Here is a 12,929-nt window from a genome sequence, read left to right as displayed (position 1 = left end):
TAAGTCTTGAGGCGTTTCAGCTACACGGTTTTTTGGAGTTCGGCCGTATTGGACATGTTGCGAACACATTAATGTCTTCCTGCAAGTTGGTAACATGCGCTTTTTGCCGCAAAGCACCGCATTGTGATTTTCTTCTGCTCCACTTTGAACAGCCTTAATAAACTTGAGTTCATTATTTAATGAATTCAAAGTCTTGAACCGTTCCTGCGACTCGTTTTTTTGGAGTTCGGCCGTATTGGACATGTTGCAACCACAGTAATGTCTTCCTGCAAGTTGGTAAAATGCGCTTTTTGCCGCAAAGCACCGCATTGTGATTTTCTACTGCTCCAATTTGTACAGCCTTAATAAACTTGAGCTCATAATGAATCTTAAGTCTTGAGGCGTTCCTGCGACTCGTTTTTTTGGAGTTCGGCCGTTATGGACATGTTGCGAACACAGCAATGTCTTCCTGCAAGTTGGTAACATGCGCTTTTTACCGCAAAGCACCGCATTGGGATTTTCTACTGCTCCAATTTGTACAGCCTTAATAAAATTCAGTTTACTATTTAGTAGATTTTAAGTCTTAAGGCGCTCCTGCTACTCGGTTTTTTGGGGTTCGGCCGTGTTCGACATATTTCGAGCACAATAATGTCTTCCTACACGTTGCTACCATGCAGCTTTTTGCCGCAACCATCGCATTGTGATTATCTACTGATTCAATTTGTACGTGTCCCTTGTCCTGCTTATTCTTCATCGCTGTCCGCCTGGGTTAAATCGATCGTCTCAACCATTACCTCTTCGTCGTCGTTGTTGTTTCCTTCGTTTACGCAGTAGTCAAGGTCGTCCCAAAAATCACGGTCTTCCTGGTCTTCTCGGCGGTCGGCGGCGGGACCCTCTGTCAGCTTCTTGCCCGCACTGCCTGATTTGGCTATCTCGGCGAGGGAGATGAAACATCCGCTGCGTTTCTGTCGAAACATCTTCTTATGTTTCTTTTTGCGAGAAATTTTCCGCAAACCAAGTCGGTCCTTTCCCTTTTTGGCCCGCTTGATGTACGCGGCTTTGGTCTCCACGGCGTCCAGTTTGAGTGGCGGTCCTCTCTCTCGCTCAGCCCGCAAAAAGTTCCTTCTCACCGCGTGGTACGCCTCCCTGTCTTCGGCCGTAAAGCTTTTCGCGTCCACGGTAGGTAACTGTGGAACTACCCTGTCGGGAGGAGGCCACGTTGGGGGGACGTACTCCCTCCAATTCCATGTGGGGAGGCCTTCTGTGGCCCTCGCCTCATCGAGGGTGTCGTCGGATCCGTCTGCCATTCTATTGCCCATTTTGTCTTGAAATTCTCGCTCTTGTATTTCACTGGCGGGCAGCATTCTTGCGCTACGTCCTTTTATGTCCGAGTCCTAAAACCGAGCACTATCATCGAAGAAATGATAGTAAATTTTTGCCGACAAATTGTTTTGATAGAACTATTTAGCGATGCAGATAGATAAGATTGATTTTTTTCCGAATTCTTTTTCCCATACTTACGAGCAAGATATAAAAAAATCAAACCAATGTCGATTGAAGCTATTTGACGCAACCACTTGGAAGCCCGGCGTCATTCATATCGTTATCAAAAACCAGAAAAGTCAAAAGAAAGAATTATAAAGTGCTTAATGAAGCACAGACAGCAGAGCTTCTCGACAGCGTATCTTCGACGGAAGAGCCGTGCCAGTTTGATGTAAGAACATTTGGTGAGTTGGATGGCCGATTTTGGCGTTCATTGGATCCAATCAATACCAATTGTGTATTGCAATCTGCATGTCTTGAAAAAGTTGACAATAAATTATTGAAACTGACACTCATTTTTAAGCGAAGTAATGCAATTCGGTACCAAGTCCCTCAAAGAGCCGGTTCACGTTACTATCACCCCGTAAAGTAGCCCCTACTATTTATTCCACAAAAACGCCCTATAATTCCGAGTATACGTATATATAAAAGTACTAAAAAGTGTCCCAGGTCTTACTCGCCCGAGCTCTTAAGTCCTGCCTGTTGTTTATGCGTTTGCTGATTAACCTGATCACGAACTTGTGATGCCTTGTGAAGCAACTGAATCATTTGTTCTTTAAGGACTGGATCTTCTTTCGGTCGCTCTCGCCCTTGGACGACCATGGATGTCTCCGAGTAGCTACTTAACGGAACAAGATCCGATGACGTTGTTTTGGGAAGAACTTGACGGGTTGCAACAAGGTGAGAAGAGGCCGCAATTGCGCGTGCCACTTGATGTTGAGCTTCTCGTCGTTCTTGTACCATCACCATTGCCAAGTGCGCAAGATTTTGCATCGTAGCAATCTGCGACTCTTGCAACGAATCGCGAGGTGCCGTATCCAGTACACAAACAGCTCCGACGCACTCATTCTCGACTGTAAAGAGCGGTGCACCGGCCAAGAAGCGCACTGCCAGCGGTCCCGTCACAAACGGATTGGTTTGAAATCGTGGGTCACATAATGTATCCATAACCACCAAAGGCCGTTGATCTCGCACGGGGTACTCACAGAAACTAAAATCCCGTGGTACTTCCGATTCCTTGACATTCACGGCACTTTTAAACCACTGACGGTTTTCATCCACTAAACTCACCACCGCGTACTTGCACGCAAGGGTCTGGGCGGCTAAATCACACAAAGTATCGTAAATATCCACCTGTTCTTCCATTGCACCGCCATTGCTTGCATCCAAACACAATCGATCCATTAAGGCATTCACCATCGCCTTGCTCTCTTCGTCACGTGCTGCTAATTGTTGCAACCACGCAATTCCCACGAGATCGGGCACCGCCGAGACCTGTGGTCCAGGAAGTGCCAATGCATATTCTTCCACGGCATCTCGAAGCGTACTGGGATTCACGTTGTCGAGGCCATTTCCAACGCCTCCATTCACAAGCAATCCAGTAGCCGCAGTATTGTGGGCCTCGTCCAGTGAACGTTCATTCAGTGCCAACGACGTGCCGTCCATACAGGCTTTGCACACGCGTAGTGTGGTAAGGCCCACGGTTTGAAGGTCGACGCTTTTGTAGACCGAGCACGCGCGACAGATAATCTCTCCACACGCTCGACAATGGTGTTTTCGACGCGTGTTTGTAAATGTCTTGAGACACAAGTGGCAACACGCACGGTCCTTGTCGTTCACCCACGTGGGTACGCGACGTTTCGTAAGTTCCTTGGAGATCCGCCGACGGCTAATGGCTTCGTCAATATCACCAATGGCTTGAGCCCAATGAGCTAAGAAGGCGCGGTTCCATCGACGTTTTGTCCGCATGCCAGGTGGCTGGCGTATACTGCAGACAAACGTGGCTTCGACCACGCCTTCGTCGACGTGAGGACGAAAGATAAAGCCACATTTCGACACACTTGCACGCTCGAGTTTATGTGAATCCTGGAGGGACGGACACTCGGCTTGGTCAATGGATTCGTAGAGACATACACCCACGGGAGAATTTGGAGTGGTGGATCCACAGATGGATAGGCTATGTCCGTCGATAAACTCGGACGAGATCACACCCGCGTACTCGAGGAGACACAAGTCTACACCTGCTTGGCCTACGAGACTCGTCACACTCTTTTTCGTACGTGCGGCCATCCACTTGATACTTAATGCTTCGGATTCGTTCTGTTCTTTGTGGAATAACACGGCCGCGTCGGCAAAGAGGTCACGAAGCTGTAGTTGCATCAACGCACGGTAATCCACTGTGTTTTGGGCCAGAAAAATGTCCATAATGTCGTCCAAGGATGCATGCACCGGGGCGACGGCACGAATTGAGTATGTAAGTCCACCCTTCTGTCGGTCTTCGCAAAGCTGCACACCCTTGCGTTCGTGAATCATAGTCCACTCGACGTCGGGCTGGCGCACGAGATCAGGCACGAGGGAACGGCCCCAGGACAGCAGCTCCGTTTGGTCAGCATCTGACAGGACCGTGGCCTTAAAGAAACCTTTGCGCAGCGGCAGCGACCGCACCATAGCGAGGACGGACGGGAGGCAAAGCGCTACTGACCGCAAGGAATATTTGCCCGTGTCGGCGACTGGCCCTATTGTTGTAAGGTTGTCTCTTAGAGCCTTTCAAAGTCAATATCGCGTTTAAAGAGGAAGTGAGGGAGACATGGCTGCCATGAGTAATGGCAGGACACAACGCGCGTGTATTCGTGCCACCGAACGGTAAGTAGCACGTGATGCATCGTTTATGCCGCAGATACCGTACGTTGACGTTAGCAAAGTCGACCAATATTTTACAAACGCGTCGTCGTAGGCGATGCCGTAACGCCTGTATCACTTCGCCATGCGACAGACACGTGCCTTGGCAGGTAACAAACGCCGCACTGGTATCAAAAATCCATATGCGGGGTTAGCGTCTAGCTCGCAATTGCCACCAAACGTTTTCGCACGGAATTGTATCGTTTCGAAAAGGACGGTTTCTGTGATCTTTGGTGTAGCGTCCACCAACTGTTGACTTTCAGGATTGAATTTTCGTATCTAGTCGACAAAGGTGTCGATTTGGTGTCATTGCGCATAGCCAGGGCTTTCCTTTGAATTGCAAAGACCATCATTCCGATTGAGTCCCCCCATCCACGCAGCTTCCCCCCCTCTCGCTCTCGGCCCCCCAATTCCGCACTCTTAAAGCCACGAAGAAGCCGTCACGGTGATCCCGTCCGGCCCTTGCCTTAAACGCCCCGTTCTACCTCCTTGCCGTCCTCTGCAGCAGGTCTGCCACCCTGTTCCTCTCGTCCTTGACCCTCGGCTGACTCGGTCCCTTCGTTCGCAGCCTCCTTTTGCCATGTACACGTCGTCTGCCCCCGGCCCGACCCGTGGCCGCGGCGGCAACCCCAATGCGGGGGTACCGCCCCAGCAACAGCCCCAGCAGCTCCGTGGCCCATCCGCGGGCAATCCGGGCGCACCACCGCAACTCGCAACAGCCGCAACGAGCCGCGTTGGCGAAATGCTCGATCAGGTCAAGGCCGAGTACGAAGCGACAATTCAGCAGCTGAATATGGCCAAGATGGAACAGCTTGAAATGGAACGAAAGATTCAGTCGCAAGTCGTTGAAATGGATCAAATCCAGCAATCGCTCAAGGCACTCGAGTCGAATCATCGCCGTATTCGGCAACAGTATGAAGAAGATATGCTTCGAATGCGTCGGCAACTCGAAACGGGCCAAGTCCAGCAACAGCAGCAGCAGCAGCAGGTCCCACCGCCCCAGCAGCCCATGTCAGTCAAGCTGCCAGCCAAACGTTCGCGTGCGCTGCCGTCTGGCGGCAGTATGCAGGACGATTCCGTCTCGCTCATGTCGAATCTCGTCGCGGCCGCGACATCTTCAGGCCGTGCTGGATCCACCAGCACCCAGCAACGAGGAAATGGTAGCTCACCTGTCCGCGTCGTACCCGTGCAACCTGCGTCGCGCAGTCTCCAGCAGCTAGGCCAGCAGCCGTCACAGCTCCCACCTCCTCCACAGGGAGGCAGTAGCAACCCACCCTCGCAGCTAAATCCATTGGACCCGAGCAGTACCAACACGACGCCGTCTTCTCGCCGCATGCCCAGTATCAATAGCGACGTGAATGGAAAAGATCGTGCTGCTCACTCGCCTCCCGCAATGAAAAAATCCAAGCTAAATGGTTCCGAGCCGAGTATTCCGAGTCTCAATGCAAATGGCAAAGGAGTGCTCTCGACTGTGAGCGCCACAAGCAGCAACACATCGACGCCAAGTAGCATGCTTCCTCAAGTCTCCAAGATGAATCGAGAACAAGGATCGGCTAGTACGAACTCGAGCCCGAATGCCGCGAGTGGGAATCCGTCACTGAGTGCGTCAACAAGCACATCCAAGGCATTGAATGAGACCCCGGAATTGAGTCGATCGTTGTCAAATGCGACGTCGGCGTTGTCGACAGCGTCAGGCAACAATACGACGCAAAAGAGCTCGAACACCAAAGCCAGTCGTTTGAATTGGAGCTGTGTCTACTCGTCCAAGACGAGCATGTCGTACCAAGAGTCGGAGCGCCCAGCAGCTGAGATGCATCAGTCCATGGACCACCAGAGCGTCGTTTGCTGCGTCCGCTTCTCGTCAGACGGAACCATGATGGCGTCGGGATGTCACAAAACGGCCCAAGTCTTTGACGTAAAAACGGGGGACCGCAAATTTCTCGTGTCGCGTCCTGCTGGATCGGGCCACACGCCGACGTCACAGACGAATACTGCAGCAAATGAACCGGATGATGCGTATGTACGAGCAGTTTGTTTCTCGCCTGATTGTACAAAGCTCGTTGCAGGGATGCCACAGAATACGATTCGAATTTGGGACATTGCGTCAAACGAAGAGGGTCCAGCAATGACGGGCCATGAGTCGGAAATTTATTCACTCGACTATGTGAATGACTTGATTGTCTCGGGGTCGGGGGACCGCAAAGTTCGTCTCTGGGATGCTCGCAATGGCCAATGTAAGAAGATTTTTGGCAATGAAAGTGGGGGACCCTCAGATGGTGTCACGTCGGTGGCTCTATCACCGGATGGACGGCTCCTTGCTGCTGCATCACTGGACAAAGTGGTACGGATTTGGGACACGGAGACAGCTCAATTATTGGACCGATTGGAAGGCCACAGTGACTCGGTGTACTCGATTGCTTTCTCTCCTGATGGGAAGAATGTGATTTCTGGCTCGCTTGATCGCAACATTATGCTCTGGGACGTCTGTGCTCAAGGCCGAACGACCACAAGGCCCCGCATGCTTTTCCAAGGCCACAAGGATTTTGTCCTCTCGGTGGCATACACACCTGATGGAAGGTGTGTTTCTGAATAAAATGTTGAAAGGAATACTGCTGAGTGTAGTTTACTGATATCATGTGTGCTGCTGCTATTGTATAGGTGGTTGATGTCGGGATCAAAAGATCGATCTGTAGTGTTTTGGGACCCCCGCTCGTCTCGCTCGGTGCTGACCTTAACGGGCTACCGGAATTCTGTCATTAGTGTAGCGTCGTCTCCAGCCTCTCCGTACTTTGCAACAGGCAGTGGCGACTGCTTTGCGGTGATCTGGAAGTACCAGTGCCAGACTTTTTAAATATAACGAGGGTGGGGACGGTCATGTCGACGCGTTCTAGCGCTCAGAGCTGCAAGTTCCTTATCATTACAGCGCCGAGTAGAAGACACTGTGGGTGTGTTATTCATTGCTTGAAACGATTCGCACCTTCAAGGGACCATTGAAACAACAAAGTAAGGGAAAGACATTATTATGGTGCGAGGAGGATCGACACAGGCTCCGTGGAAGCAGTGGGGATGCATTAAGAAGAAATGATGTGCAGTGGAATTGAGCTTGACACTAGCGCTGAGTATTGTAGTTATGTAGCCATTTAGGAGGGTGCATGTCGAACGAACCGTGCATAGATACATTTTTTGTCAACTTGCTGTGTCCATTTAAATGGTTTTATTCCGTATGATAGGATGTCATTTGCAAATCTTCCGCATATTCGGTATTTCCAACGAGATGGGACGTTTGCACGCATTCGGGCTGCTGCGTAGCCATTTGACAGCCTCGCCATGTAGCCATGTACCTCTTTCTTGGCATTCGTGCGTCAGAAGCATTCGTCGGCGACGCTTTAGCGTCGAGAAATCTCATGTCCCGCCTAGAAAACCCCTCGATGTCATGAGCGAACCGGAGATGATGCGGCATTTAATGCGTAGCCAGCGCGTATGGTGGTACATGGGCGCAGTTGTTCTCGGAAGCGTCGGTCTCGTAGCTTTTGGACCGGAGCTTAAGCTCGGTATGAGCAAACACACAGCCGAAGTAGCATCGCGGTCGCTTCAGGACGAAACACTGCGAGGCAACACGCGGGAACTTGCGTCACAAATTGTCCAGACGGTGCTTAACGACCCCAAGGTGTTGACTCAAGCCTCCGAGTTCCTCCAACGGGTACATTGTATTGAATTGATTGCACACATTTCATCGATGCCATGGTGTAATCATTAAAGCACACTCTTCCTATAGCTTGTCATGCTAGAATCGACACGGAAAGCTCTTATGTCATTTTTGCTCAATACACTAAAAGATCCATTGACACAAATCGCAGTGGCAGATTTGACCAAACAAACGGTCATGGCGCTATTACAAGACCCTGCGACGTTGCGTCAAGTCATTGCCTTGTTGCAATCTACTGTCGCAGATCCCCAGACAAAAGAGTCGCTATTAATGCTATTAAAACAATTATTACAAGATCCAGAAATACATGCGCATATCACGCTTTTATTTGCCTCTACTTTGCAACAAGAAGTTGTGAAACAGAGTGTTAAAACGACGCTCAGTGAAGCCATTCACGAAGTTTTAAGTCAAAATGATGTGCAAAACCATGCTAAAGAATTTGTCAGTAACGTGGTGCAAGACCAGACTGTCCAAGCGCAAAGCGGAGACGCCATTTGGAGCACGGTCATGTACGCACTTACACCTGCGTGGCTCTCGTGGGTTTGGCAGCGTTCTTTCGACACAACGCCCGTAGAAGCGCTCGTGGTCGCTGCGGCGGCGGAAGATCACATTAAGAAGACCAAGCCAGTAAAAGAACCGACCCAAAAGAATGCCCACTAGTCTTGTGAAAATTCATGTTATTAATTATGGTAAGTTTTATTAATTCATAGAGTTGCCGTTCTTCCTTAGATTCGACTTGCATACTATTCACTCGTGAATTAAACAAAAGGCGATTAATGAGGAAGTCGTGACAATCGACTTGTACATTCAAGAGATAAAGTCGCACGTTTTCTCGATTCAATCAATACTTCTCTTCGCGTGCAATGCCCAATTGATCATGCAATCAACATGGCCACAGTCACCGCACCCGCATCGCACAAAACTCCATTTTTGTATCGTATATCTTTCGAGTGGTGACGCTCAACAACTGCCACTCCAACGACCTCCCAGAGCTCGCGTTTCAAACGTGACTCAATATCCCTCAAGTGCTCACAAACATCGAACGCTATAGAATAAGCCGCTCTGTATGCGCCCACACCTCAAAGCGCGAGTTAAAGACTTAAACGATCGAAACGACACGTCAAACTCACCAACAATCCTCATGCAGTCCTCGAGTCTCTCGCAACATAATTTCATCAAAAAAAAACCATTTCATTCCAAACTATCTAACTGCTTAGTCTCCGTCCCTTTACTTATCAATCTTGAATCTCCGACTCAACACACGAATCAAACGCGACCCCGAAAAACCGCGTCCACACGCCAAAAAAAACTGCCTTTGAAAACGCTACTCACTCGTTTCCACTCGTTCATTACTGCTTCCACTCAATGTTTCGCGACGAAGATAAAACAACACGTACGCTTTTGACGACACGGCCGCTTGCGCGGACGTAACACTCGTATGACTGTCATTAAATGCAAACCATCTCAAATGCACAGGATTCTTAACAACTGCCGTATAATGTCCACCCCCAAGGCCTCCCATGTGCTCAGAAACTGCATACAAGTCATACACAGGCACCGTACCCTTCCCTGGTCCAACCACAAAGTCCTTTAAATCCAATCCTTCGATCGGAAAATCAATAAACGTCGAAATCTTGTCACGATGTAAATAAAACGAATTCTGTGCATATCGAAATCGTTTTAAATGAAACACGAGAACTTTCGGTAACGAAAACAAATCAAACTTCTTAAATGCACAAACATGAGTTTTGCACTTGGGGCAGTACCACGTATCCGTGTCACCCAATTGTTCCCGTTCCGTAAATTTCAGTAAACAATCAAACAGCGTCAACGCTTTAAACGGCGTCGCGAGTGTAAGACTTTTCATCGACTCATGAAGCTCAATTCGTTTGGCTAATGTCTCGTCGTAACTTCGATGGTACCTGCCGTACCCCAACGCGGTAAAGTTACAATTCTAAACCACACAAACAATACATCAACAACGCAAAACGTACCCATGACGATGCCACTCAAGCGTTAAACTAAATGGTCGCGTCTGGTTTCCTGTCACGTCCACAAATTCATGTTCGCGTGACAAGTCTTCAAAATACGTGACGCCTTCATTTGTTGCGGCTGTCACGTGAAGTCGATACGGCACATTAAGATCCTTTTTCTCCGTCCCTCGTGTCGCAACAAGTCGATGCACCACTTGCCAAACTTTTTCATGAATCAATGCTTTCGTCCACGTTGGATCAATTGACACAAGTAATGGCGTATTAAACAATTCCACATCCACACGTCGTTGTTTCGATTCGTAGCGAGCAAGTTCCACGATGGAAGAACTTTCAATACATGTTCGTCCATCTACCGGAGAGGAACCCACGGGAGCTTGATGTACTAATTCCACAAGATACATACGTTTCAAATAATCTTTTTCGTTCCGTAATACTGACGTTGGTGGACAAATCGTGGGCGATGCAAACACGTAATCCGTTACGGCAAGTTCGAGTTCATACGCATGCAAAACATTCTCTCGAAGTTTTTCAATCGCCAGCGTATGACTATAGGCACGATGAATGCGATGATTGCGGACTTCGACGACAAAAATTCGTGACGTGGGAATGCCCGAGAAGGTACTTAATTTCTCAACCACGTTTTCAAGACGCGTTTCATATTTCAAAAGCGTCATGGCATATTTGGTTGGAAGGTTCCCATTTGCCCAATACAATTGGACTTGAATCGTTTTTGTCTCGTATGCTGGAATTGGAACCGAGAGACTCATGAAAGGATCAAAGGTTATGGATTCGTGTCCACACGTGGGGTTACTACACGTCACGTGACTTCGTAATTGACCCATGAAATTATCGACAATCACACTGTCATTTCGACGTAAATACTGGTGCCATGCGTCGTTGGCAACATCCGCATCGGAACGTCCATTGTGTTCCACAAGCGTTGTTGATGGCTTGGAATGGACGCGATTCAAGTCTTCGTGAAGTCCATCCAGTACAAAATTCATCAATTCTTGACTATCGTGTTGTTGATACCCGGCAAATTGAGGCGCATATTGTCCAATAATTGCTTTAAACTTTCGAGGGGTGACCGTCGTGTATTCTTGACTCCACATCTTTCGTACAAGTGTAGCAAACACCACGGCCATCATTCCTTTCATACCAAGGGGATTCGTTCGATTCAATTCGGTACTAAAGAATAAATGCCCGGTTTTCGTGTCCTTTTGAAGGAAATACGCTCGTAAGGGCGCTGTATTGATTAAACACTGTAGCATGCTGTTTAAAAAACACGTATTACCAAGATTCGTGAGTCCTACGACACCTGCAAACTCGGGACGACCACGTCCCATGACCTTATGTCGTTCAAATTGATCATCTACAGACGCAAAAGGCGAGACCGCAACAGGAGACGTGACAAAACGCGATCCATTCACTGCCTTGTGAGTCCCTACAGGACACAATAACTCATCCTGTGCGTCCATACATTGCGTCATTCCATCCACCTCCAGCTCAATCTGTAATGAAGTATTCGCCATTCCTTTCGTAACCGACGTCACTTGTGCCACGCGCCACTCGGGAAATGTTTTTGATACTACATTCTTTCCTACAAGCACGTGGTCGCCTCGTTGAAACTCCCGCCATCGTGGGACGTTTGTATACAGCGGTGCAAGTCGAGGCGACATACGATCAAGCCATTCATCCCATTTCGATGTCCAGCCACGATAATGGACTTTAATCGCTCCTTTTTGCAACTCCACGACCCGTGATTCATACCATTTCTTGTCGGTATCCAACGCATCGAGCAATTGTCCCTTTTCAAGCGTAAAACGCCATGTATTTGCTTGAATATCACTATAAAACCGTCCGTGTCGCCAATCGACCTCGCTTGATTTCGACATAAATCGACTTTCTAGTAACAATTGATACAAATACTCGTTTCCACGTGATTCCAGCTGAAAATCCGCAAGTCTTCCGTGAGAAGTACCATGACGTTCACCTAACGTCGCCATAGAGCCATGCAACGACGTGCCAGGCATGACAAAAGCCCTTTCCAATGGTGTCCAGATTGCGTCGTGATGGCGTCGATAACATACTTGTACCGCAGTCTTTCCAGTCTCGTTGGTTGTTTCTAAAAAGCTCTTGCAGAGAGGAAATGTACGTGCAACACGCCACAGGTGTTGTTGTAAATCTGTTACCAAACACGTGGTCGGAGCAGATACGATCCATGGTTTGTCTTCATCGTCTTTTATAGCGACAGGATACTCGCAATCCATCGACCATGCCAGTACCTAGTACAGAGCAAGTCAATGGTGTCAACGTGGCTGCTTGGATGCGAGAAAAATGGGTTGTTTTACCTCAAAAATGACAGGATAGACCTCAATAACCCGCGTTTTTGCTGGTTCTCGCGTCACAACGGGTCGTGGAATCTCCCAATCAAAGCTAAAGTGATCGGACAATTGATTCCATACACGCTGGCTCACAAGACGGTAATCTGGACCTTCAAGCTACATTTTGTAGTGGCATTTCAATGACAAATGAGCACCTGTTGACGTCGATTCTAGGAAAGTGGTGTGCATCGTACCAGCATGGGTTTTAGCACCGTAACATGACGCGTACGACTTGATCGATTCGTATCGAGTAACACAGCATTGTGCACCTGTAAGTCAGTATGTCCCTGCGGCAATGCATCGTCCGAGTCGTCCACTTCATTGTCTGTTTCGTCCGTCACGAACGTGCCTACCACGCGTGTCCACCATACAGTGGATACAAGATACCATTCCTCCCCTTCAAGCAGCTGGTCTTCCTGAATCTGTTGCTCTAACGTCGCAAAAAGCCGTCGCAACTCCGAGGCTTTCGTGCTGTCTTTCATGGTCTTGTGGGTACTGCAACGGATGGGGTACCCTTCAGAACACCTCGTTGATTTTATAAAAAAAAGTGTACCCCGTACCCGATGACGTCGATTCGATAGGTTGTTTAATTGGCTGAAACAATTAATAGCAAATCAGAATCCGTATTTCAAGAAGCAGCAAAGA

The 12,929-nt window shown here is 48.7% G+C and overlaps 5 protein-coding genes across 5 annotated transcripts; 2 read left to right on the top strand and 3 right to left on the bottom strand.

Annotated features, from left to right (window-relative positions):
- Window positions 1-769: 769 nt before the first annotated feature.
- Window positions 770-1,343, bottom strand: CCR75_004343 (uncharacterized protein; the record flags this gene model as incomplete). Its single annotated transcript, XM_067962429.1, is given in 2 exon segments — window positions 770-796; window positions 807-1,343. The coding sequence occupies 2 exon segments, from the start codon at window positions 1,341-1,343 to the stop codon at window positions 770-772; spliced, it is 564 nt and encodes a 187-aa protein (XP_067817421.1).
- Window positions 1,344-1,974: 631 nt separating this feature from the next.
- CCR75_004344 (uncharacterized protein) lies at window positions 1,975-3,969 on the bottom strand (the record flags this gene model as incomplete). Its single annotated transcript, XM_067962430.1, has 1 exon — window positions 1,975-3,969. The coding sequence occupies one exon, from the start codon at window positions 3,967-3,969 to the stop codon at window positions 1,975-1,977; it is 1,995 nt and encodes a 664-aa protein (XP_067817416.1).
- A 616-nt stretch (window positions 3,970-4,585) lies between these two features.
- Window positions 4,586-7,390, top strand: CCR75_004345 (uncharacterized protein). Its single transcript, XM_067962431.1, has 2 exons — window positions 4,586-6,777; window positions 6,859-7,390. Exons 1-2 carry the CDS (start codon window positions 4,781-4,783, stop codon window positions 7,049-7,051), a joined length of 2,190 nt encoding a protein of 729 aa, XP_067817417.1. The 5' UTR covers window positions 4,586-4,780; the 3' UTR covers window positions 7,052-7,390.
- A 12-nt stretch (window positions 7,391-7,402) lies between these two features.
- Window positions 7,403-12,912, bottom strand: CCR75_004346 (uncharacterized protein). Its single transcript, XM_067962432.1, has 5 exons — window positions 12,845-12,912; window positions 12,479-12,798; window positions 12,252-12,401; window positions 9,901-12,185; window positions 7,403-9,828 (listed from the first exon to the last, which is right to left on the bottom strand). Exons 2-5 carry the CDS (start codon window positions 12,764-12,766, stop codon window positions 9,231-9,233), a joined length of 3,321 nt encoding a protein of 1,106 aa, XP_067817622.1. The 5' UTR covers window positions 12,767-12,798; window positions 12,845-12,912; the 3' UTR covers window positions 7,403-9,230.
- Window positions 7,475-8,566, top strand: CCR75_004347 (uncharacterized protein; the record flags this gene model as incomplete). The annotated part of the gene is made up of 2 exons (XM_067962433.1): window positions 7,475-7,900; window positions 7,976-8,566. The coding sequence occupies 2 exons, from the start codon at window positions 7,475-7,477 to the stop codon at window positions 8,564-8,566; spliced, it is 1,017 nt and encodes a 338-aa protein (XP_067817623.1).
- Window positions 12,913-12,929: the final 17 nt, after the last annotated feature.

Source organism: Bremia lactucae, linkage group LG7 (genome assembly GCF_004359215.1).
Source record: "Bremia lactucae strain SF5 linkage group LG7, whole genome shotgun sequence".
Lineage (NCBI taxonomy): Eukaryota > Oomycota > Peronosporomycetes > Peronosporales > Peronosporaceae > Bremia > Bremia lactucae.
Note: the sequence above shows the minus strand (reverse complement) of the source record. Positions and strands in the feature narration are given on the sequence as shown.